Below are 21837 nucleotides of genomic sequence, written 5' to 3' on the forward strand. Positions count from 1 at the left end.
TGACGCTAGGCCTTTCTGCCCTCTCAGGCTTCTTCAGTAAGAAAGACCAAGCTGCAAATCATGTTTTGTTGTTCAGTTTTATATTTTAACCTTCACAAGGCCAGATTCCTTTATACATGTATATATAATATATATAATAAAATTGTTAAGTATATATTATCCCTACAAATGAAGCAATACATCAAGAAAAAGAAATACTTGACAGCACGTCTTCGATCCTTTTATAGCATCTTGGCGATTCTCCAAACCCAATCTTCTTCTAAAGAATAGTTTGTTTGTTTTTGTTTAACGTCCTATTAACAGCCAGGGTCATTTAAGGATGTGCCAGGTTTTGGAGGTGGAGGAACGCCGGAGTACCCGGAGAAAAACCACCGGCCTACGGTCAGTACCTGGCAAAAAGATTTGCCAAGATGCAACAAAGTACTAAAGATGTGCTGTTAAGTTTTTCTTTTTCTTTATATGTATATATATATACATAGACTGACAAACTTACTTGTGATAGATTTAATTTCATTACAGTCACCAGCCCATCATTGTGGATCGCAAATTTTCCAAGAGATGTAAAGGATCGTAGCTGTGTGGCATGTAAGCTTGAGTCAACGAACTACAGTACATTATAAAGCTATATGAAAATTATCATGAAAAAGATTAAATTCTACAAAATACAAGTTTTATGGTAAAATAGCAATGAAAAAAGATGAATTATCATTGAAGAAATGAACACAATTTAAAAATGTATCACAACATGAAAAACATAAATTTTCACAGCTATTTCACTGAGTGAAAATGTATATTTTCATGCTGTGATAGACATCAGATCTAATATACTGTATACAGTGAATATAAAAAAACCATTTCACCTAAAAACAGAAACTACACACTACTGTAAAAGTGAGGTACTAGTGTCTCTATAGCTAATTACCATTCTATTGTTCAAACAATTGTTTTGGACTAATTAATTTTTACATTTTAATCAATATACATTTTATATTGAATTTCGGCTCCATACTTAATATGAATATGAGTGAAAAATCAAACTACATGTAAGGCAATTCTGAAAATGATTAATATTCTACAAGATGAATGGCCAAATATTTAATCATAAATGTTATCAATGTTATTGAGCTTTGACTGGAATTAATCTTCGTATAAGGGTTCAAGTTAATCTAACAGAAATATGTTCCTCAGGACTTTGAGCAATTATTGCAGCAAAAATTGTTATCAAAAAGTTTTCATGATAATTATGTCTCTTATAAAATTGATACAATTTTAAGTAAATTTTCGAATTATAATTCAAGATATTAAGCAGACGGTCCATGTCCATTCAACTATCCACTCACATATACATACTGTTAATATGGAAATTTATGCGAGGGGAAAATTTACGCTAATTACATGGAGTCCTTTTTATCGCGAAAATTTCCCACACGCGTATTGTTTTGATATCAATTTGCGTAATCTCTAACTACAAACGAATGTGGATTGATCGCGAAAATTACCCCAACGCGTATAGTTTACATATCGAAATCGCGAAATTAACCCCCGCGAAAATAACCAGTAAATACAGTATCACATATGAAAACATATGTACACATGTGTCTGCATGTAGTTGTGCAAAGCATTATGGTAACATTCAATCATTTATTTCAAAATCTTAATTTAACCACCGTAACATTCAATTATGTATTTCAAACTCTTCTGTGACCAAATTTACTGAACTCTCTTGCAACTGACTTCAACATACAAATTTTCATATCCTCATTCTTCTTGAAGCTTTTTGAAGCACACACTGTCGATACTTGCAGAATTCTCTGATTGCATCATGTACAATTTACATGTACTTCTTTGAGGATGCTAAACCATGCCAGCGCCTTATAACGACGAAACACCTCCTTGTACTGCTCTCTTGAATTATAATTCGTTGTCAAGAATCAATAAGAGTCGTATTTGACATCATACATCAGTTTGCTGGCAAACATCTTGAGAACTTTCACTCCCTTCAAGTTGAGATTTACTGTTGACCATACTCCAAGGCCTACCCTTGTCAGCGCCTAGGGACTTTTCCCTCTTTGCATCCAATGATTTGCTACCATTGGCTCCACATAGTGTTTCTAAACTGGAACCACGAGATTTATTACGGATTGTACCCTGTGATCTGATTCTTGTCAAGTCTTGCATTTTCTCCCTATCAGAACTCGGTGACTTTTTGGTATTTGTAACTGCTTCCGATGACTTTCCATTACTGAGGTAGCCCATAGCTTTAATGGTTTTATACTGCAACGGAATCTCCATCATAACATGGAGGGCTAAGTTTGCATCCGGATGTTTCGATTTGGACGTGGCCTCGTGAAAATTAACGAACTGAAAGTTATCGAATGTACGCAATGGAAGATGATTGTCAAACTCTTCCATTAAGTCCCAAGGCCCGTCGCCTACACCTACCACCACGATGCTGAGAGGATACTTGGACGCCTGAATGATTGCGTCAATAGTAGGTTCCTCTTCATTGACTTGTCCGTCTGCTATCACGATCAGAATGTGATAAGTCCCCGTTTTTTTCACGATGTCTATTGCCTGATGGATCAACGGAGCAAAGTTTGTCGGGCCACTGAGAACTAACTTGGAGGCCATGTTACTGTAGCACTCGAGCACTTCCTTAAATCCTCGACACATCAGCCCGCCACTGAACAGAGGAAATACCTTATCTCCCAGCGTCACGCTGTCGCCGAAGCCATATGCCGGAATGATATTATCCTCGTCAAATGGCTCCAGTGTTTGACCTATAATAGAAATAACCTTCTGGTATGGGTTATAGATCCGTCCTGGAATTATTTTATGTAAACATTGTCCGTGGAATGATTTTCGTCCCTGCCATTCATTAGACGCAGTGTAATCAACACCGATGATTAAGCCACATTTTTCTAAACCTGCCTTTTTACAAGAATCGCTGACTTCCTGAAATGAATGAAAATGGTCATCAAATGAGTAAAATGGTTTGCCTGTGTAGACAATTCCGAGTGATTCCAAGAGAGATCCTTGACGACTTCGCAGGCGGCGCCTCAGACGTACACTTCTTCGGGCATTTTGTGGCGATTGTGGCGTCTTGAAGGGATGTTGATAGAGCCAGTAGAGCAGGAGCCACACCGAGTTGGCGAGGGTGTACATGATCATCCCTAGGACTGACATCCCCTCCACACCCTCACGGCACTCCCTGTTCACAGCTGCAAATACACAATTGGGTAAACAATCTGAAAATACTGAATTTTTGAATGAATTGCTTCAAAATTTTTGAAATATTTTACTTGATACTTCAAAATTTCTGAAATATTTTACTTGATACTTCAAAATTCTTATATTTTAATGATACTTCGAATGCTTCAAAATTCTTGAAACATTTCAATGATGCTTCAAATGCTTCATAATGATTGAAATATTTTACTTGATTTTTCAAAAGAGAAACATGTTTATATCCATCAAATAATATCCAGATTTAAACAGATAATATCATCTACCTATGTTGAAATATGTATAACATAATATGATAGTATTATCTGATTATTTTTTCATTTGATTGAGACTTTCAACCAGACTATCACACCCTCACACCTACCCCTAACACACCCTATTTCTGGTGTTCCCGGAGGATAGACTCCAAATCCTCTCGCAGTCTCTCTGATGTGTCAGTGTCACAGTTCTAGCATCAGAGCCCAGTTGTTCAAAAGGTGATTAGGCTAATCACAGTTTAACTACAATTTTAAAATCCCCATAAAATTGTTCCAGGTGAAATTAACTTGACAAAAGTTAATGAAACTATAGCACTCATTAGTCTCTTCAATTCCTGCCAGCCTATTTTAAGGAATATATATGCATACACAGATTTTAAAGTAAAGGAGAAATGAGATTTTCACTAATCTAGTGATTAAGCTATTCACCTTTTGAACAAATGGACCCTGATCTTACTAGTAAATATATATTTGATTGAATCAAATGCTAAAACTGCAACGGGTCATATATGAGAGAGACAAGGAAAAGATTGAGTCTGTCCTCGGAACAAAAGAAAGACGTAGAAACCATTATAATGAAGGTAGGTCATCCGAGTCCCAGGTCAATAAATTGGCAATCACAGATCATGCCGTACGACAAAATCATGTCATTAACTCAGAGAATTCCAAAATTACTGCCGCAGAGAACAATATTTTCAAACAGTAGATGAAGTAAGCCATCTGGATACACCACACTAAGTCAGTTCTTTAAAAGGACGAAGGACCCATAGACACATCTAGATCTTTGACCAGGTTATAAAAAAAACATAACCCAATCAACTTCTCCTCAGAGTAGCTGAATCGCCTTCTCCTCAGAGTAGCCAAATCGACTTCTCAGAGTAGCCAAATTGATTTCCCTCAGAGTAGCTGAATCAACTTCTCCTCGGGGCAGACAAATTGACTTCTCCTCGGGGCAGACAAATCAACTTCTCCTCAGAGTAGCCAAATCAACTTCTCCTCAGAGTAGGCAAATCGACTTCTACTCGGGGCAGCCAGATTGACTTCTCCTCAGAGTAGCCAAATCGACTTCTCCTCGGGGCAGACAAATCAACTTCTCCTCAGAGTAGGCAAATCGACTTCTACTCGGGGCAGCCAGATTGACTTCTCCTCAGAGTAGCCAAATCGACTTCTCCTCAGAGTAGCCAAATCAACTTCTCAGAGTAGGCAAATCGACTTCTCCTCAGAGTAGCCAAATCAACTTCTCCTCAGAGTAGCCAAATCAACTTCTCCTCAGAGTAGGCAAATCGACTTCTACTCGGGGCAGCCAGATTGACTTGTATAGAATGTACTATTTGCCACCTAGATACACCATAGATTACAGTCTTGTCAAAACAAGCCAATCAGTCTGTTTACAATCTCCAATACATAACAGTATAAATTACTCAGCGGTAATTTGCCTGATGAATTTTGAAGGTGACAGTGTAGTCACTGTAACATCATGCTAAAACCCTACACTGGCTGTGATATACCAAAGCCTATTCACATTCCCACTATCAACCTGAAGAACAAACACGCTTCACAACGGTACAAGAGACATATTTGTATAACTACTTGAAAAATGTATGAAGTTTCATTAAAATACATTGAATAATGACACGGTTATAGAGCGCTGACAAAGATTTCCTATAAATAGTGACAGTAAAATCGTCCTTGACCTTGACACCAGACTGAAACACAGATTTATGCCCATACTTAACCTGAATAAATGGTAAAATACATTTGATTCAAAATCAGTTTTAAAATTAAGTTGCTAGAGTGATGAAAAAAAAATTTACTTTAATTAGTAATGTTAAACTTGTCCTTGACCTTTCCACCCTCAAAAGGATCTTCAAGGTATTCTCATACTTGACCAAATATGAGGTTTGATTAAATTCAGTACCGTCCCTTGGTCTTGCAGTACAGTATAGCTTGTTGGAGGTAAAATAAGAAATTTCCGTGGAAATTATCAAGAAAATTATGGGAAGTAATGTTGGTGAAGTCACTATAGTGCTGACAAAGGATAGTGACCTTGACCTTGGCACTATTCATCACAAGTTCATTTAAATCTAACTGTGGCAGGAAACCAGAGTATCCGAAGAAAACCTACGCGATCCGTCAGGTAACCGCATACCTTTTTGCGTCCAATCGGGGAATCCAACCTCGGACGCCAAGATAAAAGACATGTGTGTTAATTAACACTGTGCCATTCCACTACCCTATCTATATATATTAGATGTTGGCTGTCAAATAACTGTGTTTGATTATGATTCTTTGTAATAAACTCTTCTCATACTTGACGAATATCTGCGGTTTGGTTAAAATACTGTTAAAAATGAAGTTGCCACAGCGATGACAAAAAGTGAACACATGAACACACATACACTTGAACAGAACCCTATAACCCAACTCCCCAGACTTTGTTGAGAGGGGATTACTGTAGATTACTGGTGTGGAAAATCTCAGCAAAAAAATATCCACACACGAACAAAATAACACGTGAAAATATTGACATGTGAATATTTCCATCAAATAAACTAAATGCAATAAAATCCAAGACACAAGTTCCTGGTGGTATACCATGTTATCGGCATTCGAGTTTCATATTGTCCCTAATGTGTAACATTGTCATGGTCGGTCAAGAGACATATATGGCTATGCTAATTTGAGTTACGAGTAAAATGATAGTATTTTATCTAATTCAATGTTAATTTATCATTGAATATTCTTTATTTCGTGATAATTATGATCGTTACAACATTATTTCACAGATTAATCACAGGATTTGTGTTCAAGGATTTAGCAATGGTATGGACAGTTCATCAAATAAAAATTCAAGAAAAAAAGTTTTGGAAAATTATCTATACCTTTTTGAGTTTTCACATTCCTAATCCTCGATATTCCAGTGGATACGATCACAACAAGAAGTTAAGTTTCTAGTTCAGTTTTACATGTACATGTACATCGGAAACTCAATTCCAGAATTAAGCTTTAAACCCCAAATACTTGCTTTGAAAATCAGATTAGTTCTGTTTCATTCCAGAACTCATCCAAACAATTTCAACTGACTACTGAATTTGAAAACTTTTCAATTAGCAATATTTTCCTCTTCATTTACAATGAAGATTTCTGAGGTAATTAATTTCTGTGAACCAAATATGCAGGTGCCCTATTAAAGGACTGAAAATCAAATTAGCTGTCAGCAGAAGATGAATTTAGAGAAAATTACCAAGAAAATTCAATTCATTAGCAGAAAAAATGATTCCTTGATTTAAACTGTTGAAAGGTCAGTTTTGTTTTCGTTATTACTTCTATTACTTTCTCACTAACAACACTTTTTTTACAACAGTTACAGGTATACCTAGGTATGCTGAAAGTTACACTAAGTATCCAAGTGGTATAATCTGCCACTTTATGTCTATATAAAACGGACGAATTAAAAAATTGTAAAATAAAAAAAACAACTCTCCGTTAGCGCTTTCGTCGCGTCATGGCTATAAAAGTAAAATAACGCGACGAAAGCGCTAACGGAGAGTTGTTTTTTTATTTTACTTATATATATATATAATCTATGTAAATCTATTTGTATATTTCTGTATTTGGTTGATCAGAGAGCTTTGGTTTGGTTTGTTTTTGTTTAACATCCTATTATAACAGCCAGGGTCATTTAAGGACGTGGCTGTCTGGTTTTGGAGGTGGAGGAAAGCCGGAGTACCCGCAGAAAAACCACCGGCCTCTGGTCAGTACCTTGCAACTGCCCCGCGTAGGTTTCGAACTCGCAACCCAGAGGTGGAGGGCTATTGATAAAGTGTTGGGACACCTTAACCACTCGGCCACCGTGGCCCCTGATCAGAGAGCTATAAATAGCAACCAGGAATCGTATATCTTGTTGTTTTACCTGTGACAGATATGATTCTATTGTTATATAAGAGGAAATTGTTGGAACGTGGGATATAGCCACGTGGCTCATGTACATTTATTCAATATTGGAATGTTTTGACATAAAATTACAAATCATTCTAAAATGTATATGCAGGAAAGTCATATTAAAACTGCCCAACACTCACTGCATCACACAATCTTTAAACTGTATAACTGTCTTCCTGTATCACAATGGTATTAAAACAAGGGTCGCGTTGGCCGAGTGGTTAAGGTGTCCAGACACTTTATCACAAGCCCTCCACCTCTGGGTTGCGAGTTCCAAACCTACGTGGGGCAGTTGCCAGGTACTGACCGTAGGCCGGTGGTTTTTCTCCGGGTACTCCGGCTGTTAATAGGACGTTAAACAAAACCAAACGAAACACAATGGTATTAAGGAAGAATCATATTTGGTCTCTTGTGAAGAACATGTACTTAAGAGCTGAACAATCCAATGAGCTTGTTAATTTCATGATATCTTAAATCAAGTTTTAAAAGACTTGAAATTGACAGAAGTAATCATATAATATTTTTTTCTCTTGAAAATTATCACTTTTCATCCTGGAATATGATTTCCTTTTTTATAGTGGTGCAGTAAATATATGATGTCATCATATCCTGGCCTCATTGATACATTACAAGCTAACAATGCTTTATGACACAGTTAGTTCTGGGAAATCCTGTTCTGGTATGATACACCATCATCAATATGGTACAAGACTGATAACAATGGAAAAAAACTGAACACTCCAGTACACGGACGTATTACCCAATTACCATCTAAAACACTACATCATTTGTCTAATTAGTCAAGTTTTAAACATATCATTTTATTGTGTGTCTGAGTGAGCTGTCCAAACTCTATTCAACTTATTAGCATAAGAATTCTATGGCAATAATTTTTTTCGAGTGAAATTAAACTTGCCATAAAATAAATGTCCCCAAGTTTTCATTTATCTCTACTCACAAGTTGACTCGATTCAGTTACATGGCCTGGTCAACAGGAAAAGCTTTCACTTTAGCATTAACAGTCATGCTAGCTTACATTGGGTTCTTCGTGTATATTTTATAAATTTTATATTGACCAGGTCATCTACTAGAGAGAGTTAAGCACCACAGCTGTTATAGCCCCTTAGCCCAATGTATTAGTATAATAAATAGTCCTATAACTTCAGTCTGTGTTGGAGTCTTTTGTTCATAAATATCAATATAGCAAAGCTAAATATGTTTATTTTATCATAATCAATTTCACTTTGATACACCACAATTCAATTTGTAATATATATCAATCTTTATGAAAGGAATAGAATTATGACCTCCCACCACTCATTAACATATTATATGTATATATAGAAGATATTTTTTTATAGCTGTATATATCAATCATAATTTATAATATAAATTGCTTGTGTTCGTTTCAATATACAATAATTTATTTACAGCGTGCTACACAAATAATCAATGTATTTTAACACCTGCATTGTAAACTCAATTTACAGAGAAGAATATACAGTTTACCTAGATAAAGTGTATACACTTTTGCAATATCTTGTTACGGTATTTTGAATTAAACAATATTTTAAAATTACAGAAAATCCTACAACAATTTTATACAAATTATATTGTTTGTAATAGTTTACATAAGATATTAAACTACATTAGTCTCAAATAATATTTTATATAAAAAAATGAAGTTTATTAGTCTAAATTAATACTTTATATAAAATATTAAACCATATTAGTCTTAATCAATAGTTTATAAAATTAAATTTGTCTTAATTAAATTCTTATATTATGAGAGATCATATTTAAGACGTATGTTCTATTTTTGTTGATATCCTCAAAATATATAAAAGTGTTGTTTTAAATGCTGTTAATAAAGAAAATTCTCTAAATATTCAAAAATCAACATATTAATATAAATTAAAATGCAGCCATAACAATATGCAAGATATTCATGGTATTTGGAAGGTTCACATTTCTGCATCAATCATAATCACCACTCGATGTAAACAGACATGTACACAAGTGCACTGAACGACATTACCCAGCCGGTAATATTTGGGAAAAGTACTATAGTACATACATTTTGTAATGTACATGTATTCAACTTAAATATAAAATACACAAATTTAGCTTATTCCTGTACACAAATTCTGAATTCCATGACTATTACAGCTTAATTTTATAGAACATACCTGGCATTTTCAGTTAATGTTAAAAGCCTTAGTTTTTCCAGAATTAATTCATCCTTTCAAAATGAACAAAGCAGTTCACTATGTCAGAGACAATGCTGTGGCTATTACAAAAAGGGAGATCACTCCAGATCTGCTTACAGAAAAAACATAGTTACAAGTAAACTCCAAAAGTCTGTATTTTGCACACAAAAAAAAATCTACTGTAATACAGTGACAATTAGTAAGGAACCTGTATACATAAATATTGATGCTATATCATTAGTTTTCAAAATCAAATTCAATGTGACAATTTTACTCAAACAAGAGGCCCAAAGGGCCTAATCTCTCACATGGCTAGTAAGTTAAGAAATAATTGCAAAATTACTATTTTGAGTTTCATGTTGATCTTTTGTTGGTGAGGTACAAGGAAATGGTATGGTTAAAATCTTAAAGAGGTTTGTTTGTTTGCTAGGTTAATTGCCCCGTGAAGAGCTAGGATTTCCTTGTAGTAGTTGGTGACTACCTCCATGAACAACATATGGGAGGCTCATTGCATGCCATCCAGAGCAATAAGGGTTAAATGACTTGCCCAAGGACACAACCACGACAGCACAGACCAGCCTGTTTCTCAGCTTCCCAAGAAACACAAAAGATGAGTAGGGAGCATCAAAACAACACATGTTGTATCTTCACCTGAGATTTTAGTTTGATTTATTTTGCATGAAGTCCTATTAACAGCCAGGGTCATTTAAGGATGTGCCAGGTTTTGGAGGTGGAGGAAAGCTGGAGTACCCGGAGAAAAACAACCTATCAACAGTCAGTGCCAGGCAACTGCCCCACGTAGGTTTTGAACTCACAGCCCAGAGGTGGAGGGCCGGATATAGTGATAATGTGTTGGGACACCTTAACCACACGGCCACCGCGGCCCCTCACCTGAGATTCTTATAAAGGTCATATAAATTATTCACTGATGCATTGGTTAATATGTGAATGGTGTGATCAATGCCACAAAAACCTGTGTTCGTTTTAAGTCCCCTACTGGTGAAATTGGGGGGACTATAGGTTTCTTCCAATCCCTCTGTCTGTCTGTTTGTCAGTCTGTCTGTCAGTCCATCCACTCAGTTTTTTGCACTTTTCTCAGCCATGCTTCAAGGTATGTTTGGGACATGTATTGATACTAATAACCAGTATGCTTGTTAGTTTTTGTTTTTTTTATTATTTATTTATAAATTTCCTATGTCCGTCCATCCAGTCAGTTTTCCGCGTTTTTCTCAGTCGTGCTTCAAGGTATGTTGGTCAATGGTCAAGGTCAAGGTCAAGATCACTATTATTGCTTTAGTAATATCTAGCATGCTTGTTTAGTTTTTCATTTTTCCTCGCTTTTCTTCTCTTTCATAAATTAATTTCCCAGGTCCGTCCATTAACCCATCCATTCAGTTTTCTGCACTTTTCTCAGATGTGCTTCAAGGTATGTTGGCAAGGTCAAGGTCATTGTACCTATTTTCAGTGGGGCCCGGTAGGGAGCATGTATTGCTTTAGTAATATCCTGCATACTTGTTAGGGTTTTTGTTTTTCATTGTTTTTCTTCTTCTTTTTATGAATCTCCCATAGCCCCTACAAAAACTGTAACAATGAGAAGTGTGTTGTTGATCCAGTGTGTAAAGTTTGTGTTGTTGATCCAGTGTGTAAAGTTTGTGTTGTCGATCCAGTGTGTAAAGTTTGTGTTGTTGATCCAGTGTGTAAAGTTTGTGTTGTTGATCCAGTGTGTAAAGTTTGTGTTGTTGATCCAGTGTGTAAAGTTTGTGTTGTCGATCCAGTGTGTAAAGTTTGTGTTGTTAATCCAGTGTGTAAAGTTTGTGTTGTTGATCCAGTGTGTAAAGTTTGTGTTGTTGATCTAGTGTGTAAAGTTTGTGTTGTTGATCCAGTGTGTAAAGTTTGTGTTGTTGATCCAGTGTGTAAAGTTTGTGTTGTTGATCCAGTGTGTAAAGTTTGTGTTGTCGATCCAGTGTGTAAAGTTTGTGTTGTTGATCCAGCGTGTAAAGTTTGTGTTGTTGATCCAGTGTGTAAAGTTTGTGTTGTTTATCCAGTGTGTAAAGTTTGTGTTGTTGATCCAGTGTGTAAAGTTTGTGTTGTTGATCCAGTGTGTAAAGTTTGTGTTGTTGATCCAGTGTGTAAAGTTTAAGTCTTTACATATAACTATAAATAATTTACTATATATTTACTAGTGACACTGAAGGACTTACATAACTATAAATAATTTACTATATATTTACTAGTGACACTGAAGGACTTATATAACTATTAATAATTTACTATATATTTGCTAGTGACACTGAAGGACTTATATAACTATAAATAATTTACTATATATTTACTAGTGACACTGAAGGACTTATATAACTATAAATAATTTACTATATATTTACTAGTGACACTGAAGGACTTACATAACTATAAATAATTTACTATATATTTACTAGTGACACTGAAGGACTTATATAACTATTAATAATTTACTATATATTTACTAGTGACACTGAAGGACTTATATAACTATAAATAATTTACTATATATTTACTAGTGACACTGAAGGACTTATATAACTATAAATAATTTACTATATATTTACTAGTGACACTGAAGGACTTATATAACTATAAATAATTTACTATATATTTACTAGTGACACTGAAGGACTTATATAACTATTAATAATTTACTATATATTTGCTAGTGACACTGAAGGACTTATATAACTATAAATAATTTACTATATATTTACTAGTGACACTGAAGGACTTATATAACTATAAATAATTTACTATATATTTACTAGTGACACTGAAGGACTTATATAACTATACATAATTTACTATATATTTACTCGTGACACTGACTCCATTCCTTAATTCGCTTGTTTGAAGTTCCAATGATGTAAAATTTATATCAAATCAAAGTTTGAAGTTTTTTCTATCGGGTAAATATTTTGTTTTGTATAGGTTTAATTAAGAAATAACGATGATTCATGTATTATTGCAGGATATACAACGAGGACGAGGATATTTTGCAATTAAATTAATAACGAAGGCCGCAGGCCTGAGTTATTAATTAAAATTGCAAAATATCCGAGTCCGAGTTGATTATTTCTATTCTACCATGTACTGTTTAGTTCTGAGATCGACCTCTTTCTAATAGAAAAACAGCAAAGAAACCCCGGGAAAACCTTGTAATTTATTTCTTGAGTATTGCATTATTTGTTGATGAAATATACAGGCAATACAGTACTACGATCAAGAGCATCTATCATATGGCATTGATTTTGAAAATTAAAAAATAAAAGGATAAAAAAAAAAGAAAAAAAGTAGGGGCCTCCGTAGGATTCGAACTCACGTCGTGATAAAAATATATTGAAAGACTAATCCATTAGCCCACTCAGTTATAGTAACCTTTTATGAAGCGGGTGAATATTAGATATTTAAAATTGTAACAGCCGTGCCTCATGAGCGTGTATTATTGGCACGAGCGTGGGTTATTGGAAAATAATACATGGTTTTTAACCAATCAAAACTGGCGTTACATAGCAAACATGGTAGAATGGCATATAAGAGCACACGGGTACTCGAAAGACAGTAACCCTGACATTAACAGTACACTGTGGAACCCCCACCTGGGGAATTATCACCTTTTCACACCTCAAATATTACATGTATGTCATTCTATTTCCAGTAGGAGTTTATTTTTTTATTTCCAAATCTCAAGACCCTACTCTCTATTCTTGTATATATAAAGTTACCATTTTATGTTATTTAGTCAGTAGAACAGCTAAAAACATAAGAAACACATTTTCCTCAGGGACTTGGTTCAGGTGAAACACCAGCTGATTGGCTGATTTAGTTGTGCGAGTCCTTTAAGCAAGTGCTACCTGAAGTTTAAAGCTATGTACAAGATTAAATGGAAAATCTAAACAAAAAATATAATTTTTAACATATTTGACCTCGGTGACCTTGAAAATAAAAGTAATTTTTATATAAGGAAACTTGATAGCACCTCATATTAGGCACCTGAACTGGCCAGATACCAGTAACCTAGATCTTCTAGAACTTGGGAGGAAGATTTTAAAGTAACTTTATTACTGTAATTATATGTAATTATGACCCCTGTGACCTTGAAGAAAGGTCAAGGTCATTAATATGAGGAAATGTAATAACACTCTGTCCTAGGTAAATCCTTGGAACTCTGCTTATGTGATCCTTGTGACCTTGAAAATAGGCCAAGGTTATTTAATGAAGAAACCTATTTTCACTCCATTCTAGGTACATTGGTAAAATACCAGACCTCTTGATTTTCTACAAGTTAAGAAGATTCTCAAAAAGGTTATTATTGTGACCTTGAAACTTATGATAGAGGGTACATGCATTTTTAGCTTTGATATATGCATGTTCTGTGGATGATATATGGCCTGACCCAAATGTGCTTGTGGTAACGTTCTTAACTGCAAAATATGTATTTGTATGCGATTAGGTTTCTTTTATGTGAACTGCTATTATTTCTCTTTTTATTGACATTAAAAGCCATCATCAAATTTTTATCCAATTTTCTCAATAATTTAAGGTCATTTTGAGTTTTCTTATAAGTTTTTGAGGTGAAAGTGATACATATATTACAGTACTAGTATCATCAGCAAATATGCAGACATGATTTTTTTATATGGAATATGGGAGGTCATTCATACATGTAAATACCAGGAATAAACAGGGGCCCAGTGCTGAACCTTGTGGCACACCTGACATGAGTGTGCAAAACACTGGGCTTGCAACTTTCAACCAAGAGTTTTTGGTTAGTTCAGTAATTTTGTATCCATTGTTTATGACTTGTGGATGGATGCCATGGACAGAAAGTTTAAAGATTAGTCTTTTGTGGTCAACTTTATTTAAAGATTTTAAAAAATTCATAAAAATTCAAATATAAATGTCTGTTTGTTTCCCATCATAATATACATTATTATAGATGTCTGTGGCGATTGTGATAAGTTTTGTGTCACAGCTGTACTTATTATGGTAGATGTCTGTAGTCAATTGTGATTGTGATTAGCTGTATGTTACAGTTCAGTTGTACTTGGAGCAGAAGCTGTGTTTTGTGTAAACTTGTGTGTGTGTGTGTGGGTGGGGGGTGGGGGGGGGGATTCTGGCTGTCAAGGTGTGTCTTGATGTTCAATACTAAGATGTGATCAAATACCTTACATAGGACGCATGTAAGTCAGGGATATGGAGCGATGGTTTTATCGAATGTTTTTGATATTCTTTTTTAAAAATAGTGTTATATGAGCTGATTTCTAGTCTATGGAGACATGTCCTGTTTGAAGTGTGCTATTGAAAATGTCCAAATTAATATATGGACATGTTTGAAGAACTAGGGAAAAATTTTGTCAGAGACTATGACTTTGCTTGTGTTGAGGTTTATGGAAAATTTGGAAGCACCTAGCTGGTAGTGATTGTTACGTCATATATAGTGCTGTTTATATTACAAGCAGGGCTTTTTCTGAAGGCTTTCTGGGGCCCCATTACCATTCAGAATGATTTTATTTTAAAGCCAAATTCCAAAAATTTGCAGTTTACTCCTGAAAAAATCTTTTCCAATCCACCAATTTTCTTCCCAAAATGAGACAAAAAGGACCCTTCCGAAACCAGTGAGAAAAAGCCCTGACTAGATTTATATTTTGTTCACATATATAGAGGTGAGAAATTTTAGTGAAGTTGGAGAAGTGATGTCAGATGGGAATGGATTATTGACAGCTTTTGTGTGTGCTTTTGATTCTGTGAATGCAATACTAATACCATTTATTTTGAGTGGTCCAATTCCATTTTTTTGTTTTCTGCTTTTTTACTGTTAGTAAAGGACCAAATGAATTTACTTGGATTTTGTGTTTGAGGGATGACGTCTGATATAGGAGATCGGGTTTGATGTTTAGTCTACATAATTTCAGTTTGTAGTAAAGCTTACTCATTATCTTATTAATCGTTTAAATTTATGTCAACAGTTATCCATGCTAGTAAGGTTTAAAGGGGAAATCCTTCGTTTGAATAAAGTTTAGGTCATCAAAATTAAACTTACTGGAAAATGTGTATTTTTTCCAAGTAGTAAAAGTAGCAATCTTTACATTAATAAGACAGTTTTACTCTCAAGATATACCAAAGTTCTTCGAGTTTTAAGTCCTGAAAATTCTTAATTTGACCCGAAGTATCAATAATTACCCAAAAGACATATATACAGTATTTGTATACGACACACCTTTTTCTTGTATATTTCGGTGTTAATTTCATTACATGTAGGCACAGACATTCATATAATCATCGTTCAGACATAGATTTCATCAATAGAAATTGTGCATGTTTCTAATGTAGGAATGAATGAATTCCCCTTTAAACATTTTGGAAGTAATTATTTTATCAATAATACAATTTAAGTTAATATCTTTGAAATGGGTCTAATTCGATCTGTTCTACAGAGTAGGACTGATATGGTAGGATGGTCGATATATTATTGATATATGTCCAAGATAGTCATAGATCACCTGAAGATAGTAATAAATTATTTATGTATATATATAGGGTCTAGTAAGTAATAACGACGGTATAGTCCAATACACAGATTGTGTAGGTACTGGATCCTGACAAACAGATGTTCGTTGGATAAATATTACTAGCTAGAAATAGATAATTGGTCATGCAGTAATATAATGACAGTACAGACAAGTAAATTCATTCTAATTGTCAAATTTTCGAGGCAAACCGCTCCTTCGTCACATAATTAAATTATAAATGACAGACATAGACCATGAACCAGTTTCATGATCCCTTCGGTCAATAATTCATTTGCTAAAGGCCTATTGTAATTAAGTAGAAAACATCTTAGGTACATATATATAATATATATTTTATTTATAACTTAGCAACACAAATGACGAAGGAAGACAACTTTTTGACTCGTGCCCTGACTGGGCCTCGAACTCACGATCTACGGCTACCAATCGCCTAGCCAGAAATACCTGCAGCTCATACTGATGCGCCACATCGGCGTTCTTAAAAAAAAAATGTTTCAATGGCGCAGTGATGGTCGGCCCGATACCCTGACATGATCATTGTGGAAGTCGTCTATAAGGTGATATGAATACCTGGATCGCAATGTATTTACATACATGCATGGATATGAATTGTACATATATATTATATATATTTCTCTCGGTACAACTACGACAGGAAATTCAAATCTATATCTTCGTATCACCAACACATAGTGTATATGATACATTGTGTAATGTGTACTAACCGTGACTGTGCCCAACCTAGCCCGAGTTTCCTCGTGCCCTGACACAATGCATGTCAGGTGTAGGTCAGCAGGCTAAACCTGCCCGTGCAAGTGGATTTTGGTTTTAAGTAGCCCGAGTTTCCTCTGGCCCTGACACTAACCATGGTGTCAGGGCCAGAGGAAACTCGGTCTAGGTTTTAAGTTGCTAAATGTCCATTTCCCTTTTTTTGTTTGAAATAAAACGCCGACGACAGCTGTCTTATACTAAACACCGTGAATACAGCTACACTTACGTCGATTACAACTCGCCGAATGACATGCGACACTTATGTAAACACATGTTTAGGCTCGACTAAGTTTAAATAGCCTAAGGCGTTTATAAAAACAACAATGTCACTCTGACTAATAAAATCAATAAAAATGCACAAATTTACCGAATGTAAAAAGGAATACGTACCATTCAGAGCCGCAGCAGTCTACATTATACTGTTGAATTTAAGCACAATGACATATCCACTGAATTGTGTGACTGTGCAATGCAAATATTACCCAATCGAATCAGACACCTGTCAGATTTCAAGCTTTATTGTAACTAATGTAAAAACATTGAATCTTGGTGATTGAAACGTTTCATTCAGAAGTCAGCTAAATGCTTTAACAAGGACGAGATGAATTCTTGTACGCCGTGCCCAACCCCGGCTTATTTTCCCGTACCAGGACTATGGATTTTTTAAATTCTGCAATGACTGAAAAAAAATCTATTAAATATTTGAAAATACTTAAATTTGAACGAAAACATTACAGTTCATAAAATTAGAGAAATCCTGTATTTTTAAAATTCAGACGTACATTGGGGAAAGAAGGATAAAGTAGATTTATTTGGAATAGAGTATGTTAGCAGACACTTGATCAAAAACTAACGTTTTAGAAAATGAGAAGCAGACATGCACAGGTGTTTAGGCTAAACAGTCTCCCTATGATTTTTATTGAACGGACGTTTCAATTATCATACATTACTCTACGCATCTCACATATATGTACTCTTATATATTATTATTTTATAAAACGAGTCAGGCACCTGTGTGCAGATAAAGACATTTTATTTATCTACACGATGTTCCATTAATTCCTTGGATTTTTATAATCACTTCCAAGAGAATTCGATCACGATTTTTTTTGGCTACAGAGCAGGAGTATGTGTTTCTTCCACTGAGCTGCTCATCATTACATTAATAAAATTTTGTTCAAATTTTAAAAGATTTTAAAAGAAGCTGTGTGTCTTTTCATCAGGATTAAGCTCGATCGGTTAAGCGTAAGACTATAGTTATTTAACCAATCACAAGCTCTGTTACATTGCAGTTCCACAAATCAAAACAGGAATTAATCTGAGGGAAAATGCTGTATCAGATTTCTACAACGTCCTTTTGTCATTTATATAAAATCTGTAATTGTACGTGCAGTCCACTGACTAATTACCTTATGAATCATTACTCTCCAGTTAAGCTGCATTATTAATGGCAGTGCATTTTTTTAATTGGGATGTTATGCATTCCCACACAACAATATTTCGCTCGAAAGAAATAGTATTGTGTTTCCACGCAATAGCTTTATTTTTCCCCAGCCACCGTATCCATGCAGGAGATGGATATATCGCATGAATCACAGGGGCTTGGCATGATTTACCAAACGATAGTCCATATATATATTATTAGACACTATGATACACATATATATGGACTATCGTTTGGAAAATCATGCCAAGCCCCTGCGGAATGAATCCTATTTGAAAGATATTAAAAGGCTTCTCCTGTCACAAGAAAAGTTCTCAAAAAATGAAACATGGAGCAAGTTTTAAAACGTTTTCCTCAATATGAACAAAAATATAAGTGACCAGACGAGAAATATTCCAAGTAGTACAGTAAGGAAAGAATAATCTCCCTTGATCCGTACATCTTTGTAATAAAAAAAATATCGATACACAACAAAAATAAACAAATTAAAAATACTGACTACAGAAAATAAACAAAAATAAGCAAATAAGAAATACTGACAACAGAAGATGAAAAAAATAAACAAATGAGAAATACTGATTTCAGAAAATGAACAAAAATAAACAAATGAGAAATACTGATTTCAGAAAATGAACAAAAATAAACAAATGAGAAAGAGAAATACTGATTACAGAAAATGAACAAAAATAAACAAATGAGAAATACTGACTACAAAAGATAAACAAAAATTAAAAAAGAAGAAGATAAATATTAACTACAGAAGATAAACAATAGATGTGCGTGTAGTTTAGCCCCTTACACAAGACAAAGGAATTTAACACTGAAATAATTAAATTGTAATAATAAGTTGCCAGGAGGGTCAAATACTTTGTCCTGGGCGATACAAGGGTTATAAATCTCTCCGTGTACTCCTAACAATCTGCTTTAAGGAATGCTAGGGCCTAGTGATTGTAATGTAGCCGACACAAATTAATGAAGACCACGGGGAAGTCGTATGGTCGACATCACGATCTCAGTTGGAATTGTTTTATTCATTTAAATACGATATGGATATTCCTAATGGTTCCATTGTAACCACCCTAACTCTCATTTGAGATTGAGACTAAACCTGGGTTTGACCTAGATTTGTTTGACGATGGAGAAGACGCGCGCTCTTCCGGAACGTCTTATTTTTTTCTCCTTGTACTTTTTCACGAGTCTCCATGCCAACCTATATTTTTCTTTATATCTTACCCTAGTTTTCCTGATTTTGATTTTGGGATTATAGTTTGGGTATAATGTCGGTATTATTCTGTTGTTTTTATGACTGCGGTGACGTCATAAGAAGATATCCTCAATGCAGTTATTAATACTGGTGCTCGGTTGAAGGACGGAACGATGAATAGAATTAATCTACGCGAAGAAAAGGTCTGCTCATACTATATATGTGGTGAGGGTCCTTAATCCAAGGACTTTGGCTGACCATCAAACCATTCTCATAAAGAAACAAGAAATATCTTTAAAAAAAAGATAAACGCCATAGTTTTAATGTTGGTGGTTATAATGTAAAACTGCTGGTGAAATAAATTAACTAACTAATTAATAAATGCACAGTTTCAGCACGGATAACAAAATTATATCAGTTTGGATCATTTTTGGTGATAAGAAGACTGCATTTGAATCAGGAATATGATTTTATTAATGTGTCATTTGGATAGATACATCCACTTATTGAGCTTGGATTCAATCTTAATTTTGTTTCGTCTTTACCGCTACATTGACCAATCACATGCTCCATGTTGACCAGTAACGCCACCTGGCGCGTCATATCCGGGACCAAAAGAAAAGTATACGGTTATGCCGAAACAAATTAAAAGGTAATGGTGAGGTAATGTCAAACCAAAATCTATTTTATGAAACTTTTGAACGAACTCTTTGTAAATGTAGCATGTAGCAAATGACATTGAACTGAACTAGAGAACATTACCCAAGTGGTTTCTCTTTCTTAAGCTAACAAATTTGTCATTTTTTCTGTACATTTCCAAACAGTCTTAAACATACCCAGGCAATTCCTATTTTCAGAGAATGACCCAATTGACAAATCTACCTAGCTGATATTTGTTACTTTTTAAGAGACAAGCGGACAGAGGAAAATAATTATGCTGGGATGATGTGGCACATCTACGGATGGAAGGAGAGAGGCAGGGATGAGGCTACCCCATAGAGATGATGGAAAGACAGATCGAGGGAATGCCAACAGATGCTGTAGTACTGATGGAGAAAAGGGAGAAAGATAATCAAGACTGATGGAGGGGGGAGACGGGACTACCGTAGTACTGATGGAGGGGAGAGGGAGGGAGAGACGGGGCTACCGTAGTACTGATGGAGGGGAGAGGGAGGGATGGGACTACCGTAGTACTGATGGAGGGGAGAGGGAGAGAGAGACGGGGCTTCCGTAGTACTGATGGAGGGGGGGAGGGGGGAGAGACGGGACTACCATAGTACTGCTGGAGGGGAGAGGGAGGGAGAGGGACGGGGATACCGTAGAACTGATGGAGGGGAGAGGGAGGGAGAGACGGGCTACCGTAGTACTGATGGAGGGGAGAGGGAGGGAGAGACGGGGCTTTCGTAGTACTGATGGAGGGGAGAGGGAGGGAGAGACGGGGCTACCGTAGTACTGATGGAGGGGAGAGGGAGGGAGAGACGGGGCTACCGTAGTACTGATGGAGGGGAGAGGGAGGGAGAGATAGGGCTACCGTAGTACTGATGGAGGGGAGAGGGAGGGAGAGACGGGACTACCGTAGTACTGATGGAGGGGAGAGGGAGGGAGAGACGGGGCTACCGTAGTACTGATGGAGGGGAGAGGGAGGGATGGGACTACCGTAGTACTGATGGAGGGGAGAGGGAGAGAGAGACGGGGCTTCCGTAGTACTGATGGAGGGGGGGGAGGGGGGAGAGACGGGACTACCATAGTACTGCTGGAGGGGAGAGGGAGGGAGAGGGACGGGGATACCGTAGAACTGATGGAGGGGAGAGGGAGGGAGAGACGGGCTACCGTAGTACTGATGGAGGGGAGAGGGAGGGAGAGACGGGGCTTTCGTAGTACTGATGGAGGGGAGAGGGAGGGAGAGACGGGGCTACCGTAGTACTGATGGAGGGGAGAGGGAGGGAGAGACGGGGCTACCGTAGTACTGATGGAGGGGAGAGGGAGGGAGAGACGGGGCTACCGTAGTACTGATGGAGGGGAGAGGGAGGGAGAGACGGGACTACCGTAGTACTGATGGAGGGGAGAGGGAGGGAGAGACGGGGCTACCGTAGTACTGATGAAGGGGAGAGGGAGGGAGGGACGGAACTATCGTAGTACTGATGGAGGGGAGAGGGGAGAGGGGTGGGACGGGGCCACGGTAGTACTGATGGAGGGGAGAGGG

At 36.2% G+C, this 21837-nt stretch overlaps 1 protein-coding gene across 1 annotated transcript; it reads right to left on the minus strand.

Annotated features, from left to right (window-relative positions):
- Nucleotides 1–17498, minus strand: LOC117333123 (E3 ubiquitin-protein ligase RGLG4-like). Its single transcript, XM_033892260.1, has 2 exons — nucleotides 17377–17498; nucleotides 1–3221 (listed from the first exon to the last, which is right to left on the minus strand). The coding sequence occupies exon 2, from the start codon at nucleotides 3184–3186 to the stop codon at nucleotides 1954–1956; it is 1233 nt and encodes a 410-aa protein (XP_033748151.1). The 5' UTR covers nucleotides 3187–3221; nucleotides 17377–17498; the 3' UTR covers nucleotides 1–1953.
- Nucleotides 17499–21837: the final 4339 nt, after the last annotated feature.

This window comes from Pecten maximus, chromosome 8 (genome assembly GCF_902652985.1).
Source record: "Pecten maximus chromosome 8, xPecMax1.1, whole genome shotgun sequence".
In the NCBI taxonomy this organism is placed as follows: Eukaryota; Metazoa; Mollusca; class Bivalvia; order Pectinida; family Pectinidae; genus Pecten; species Pecten maximus.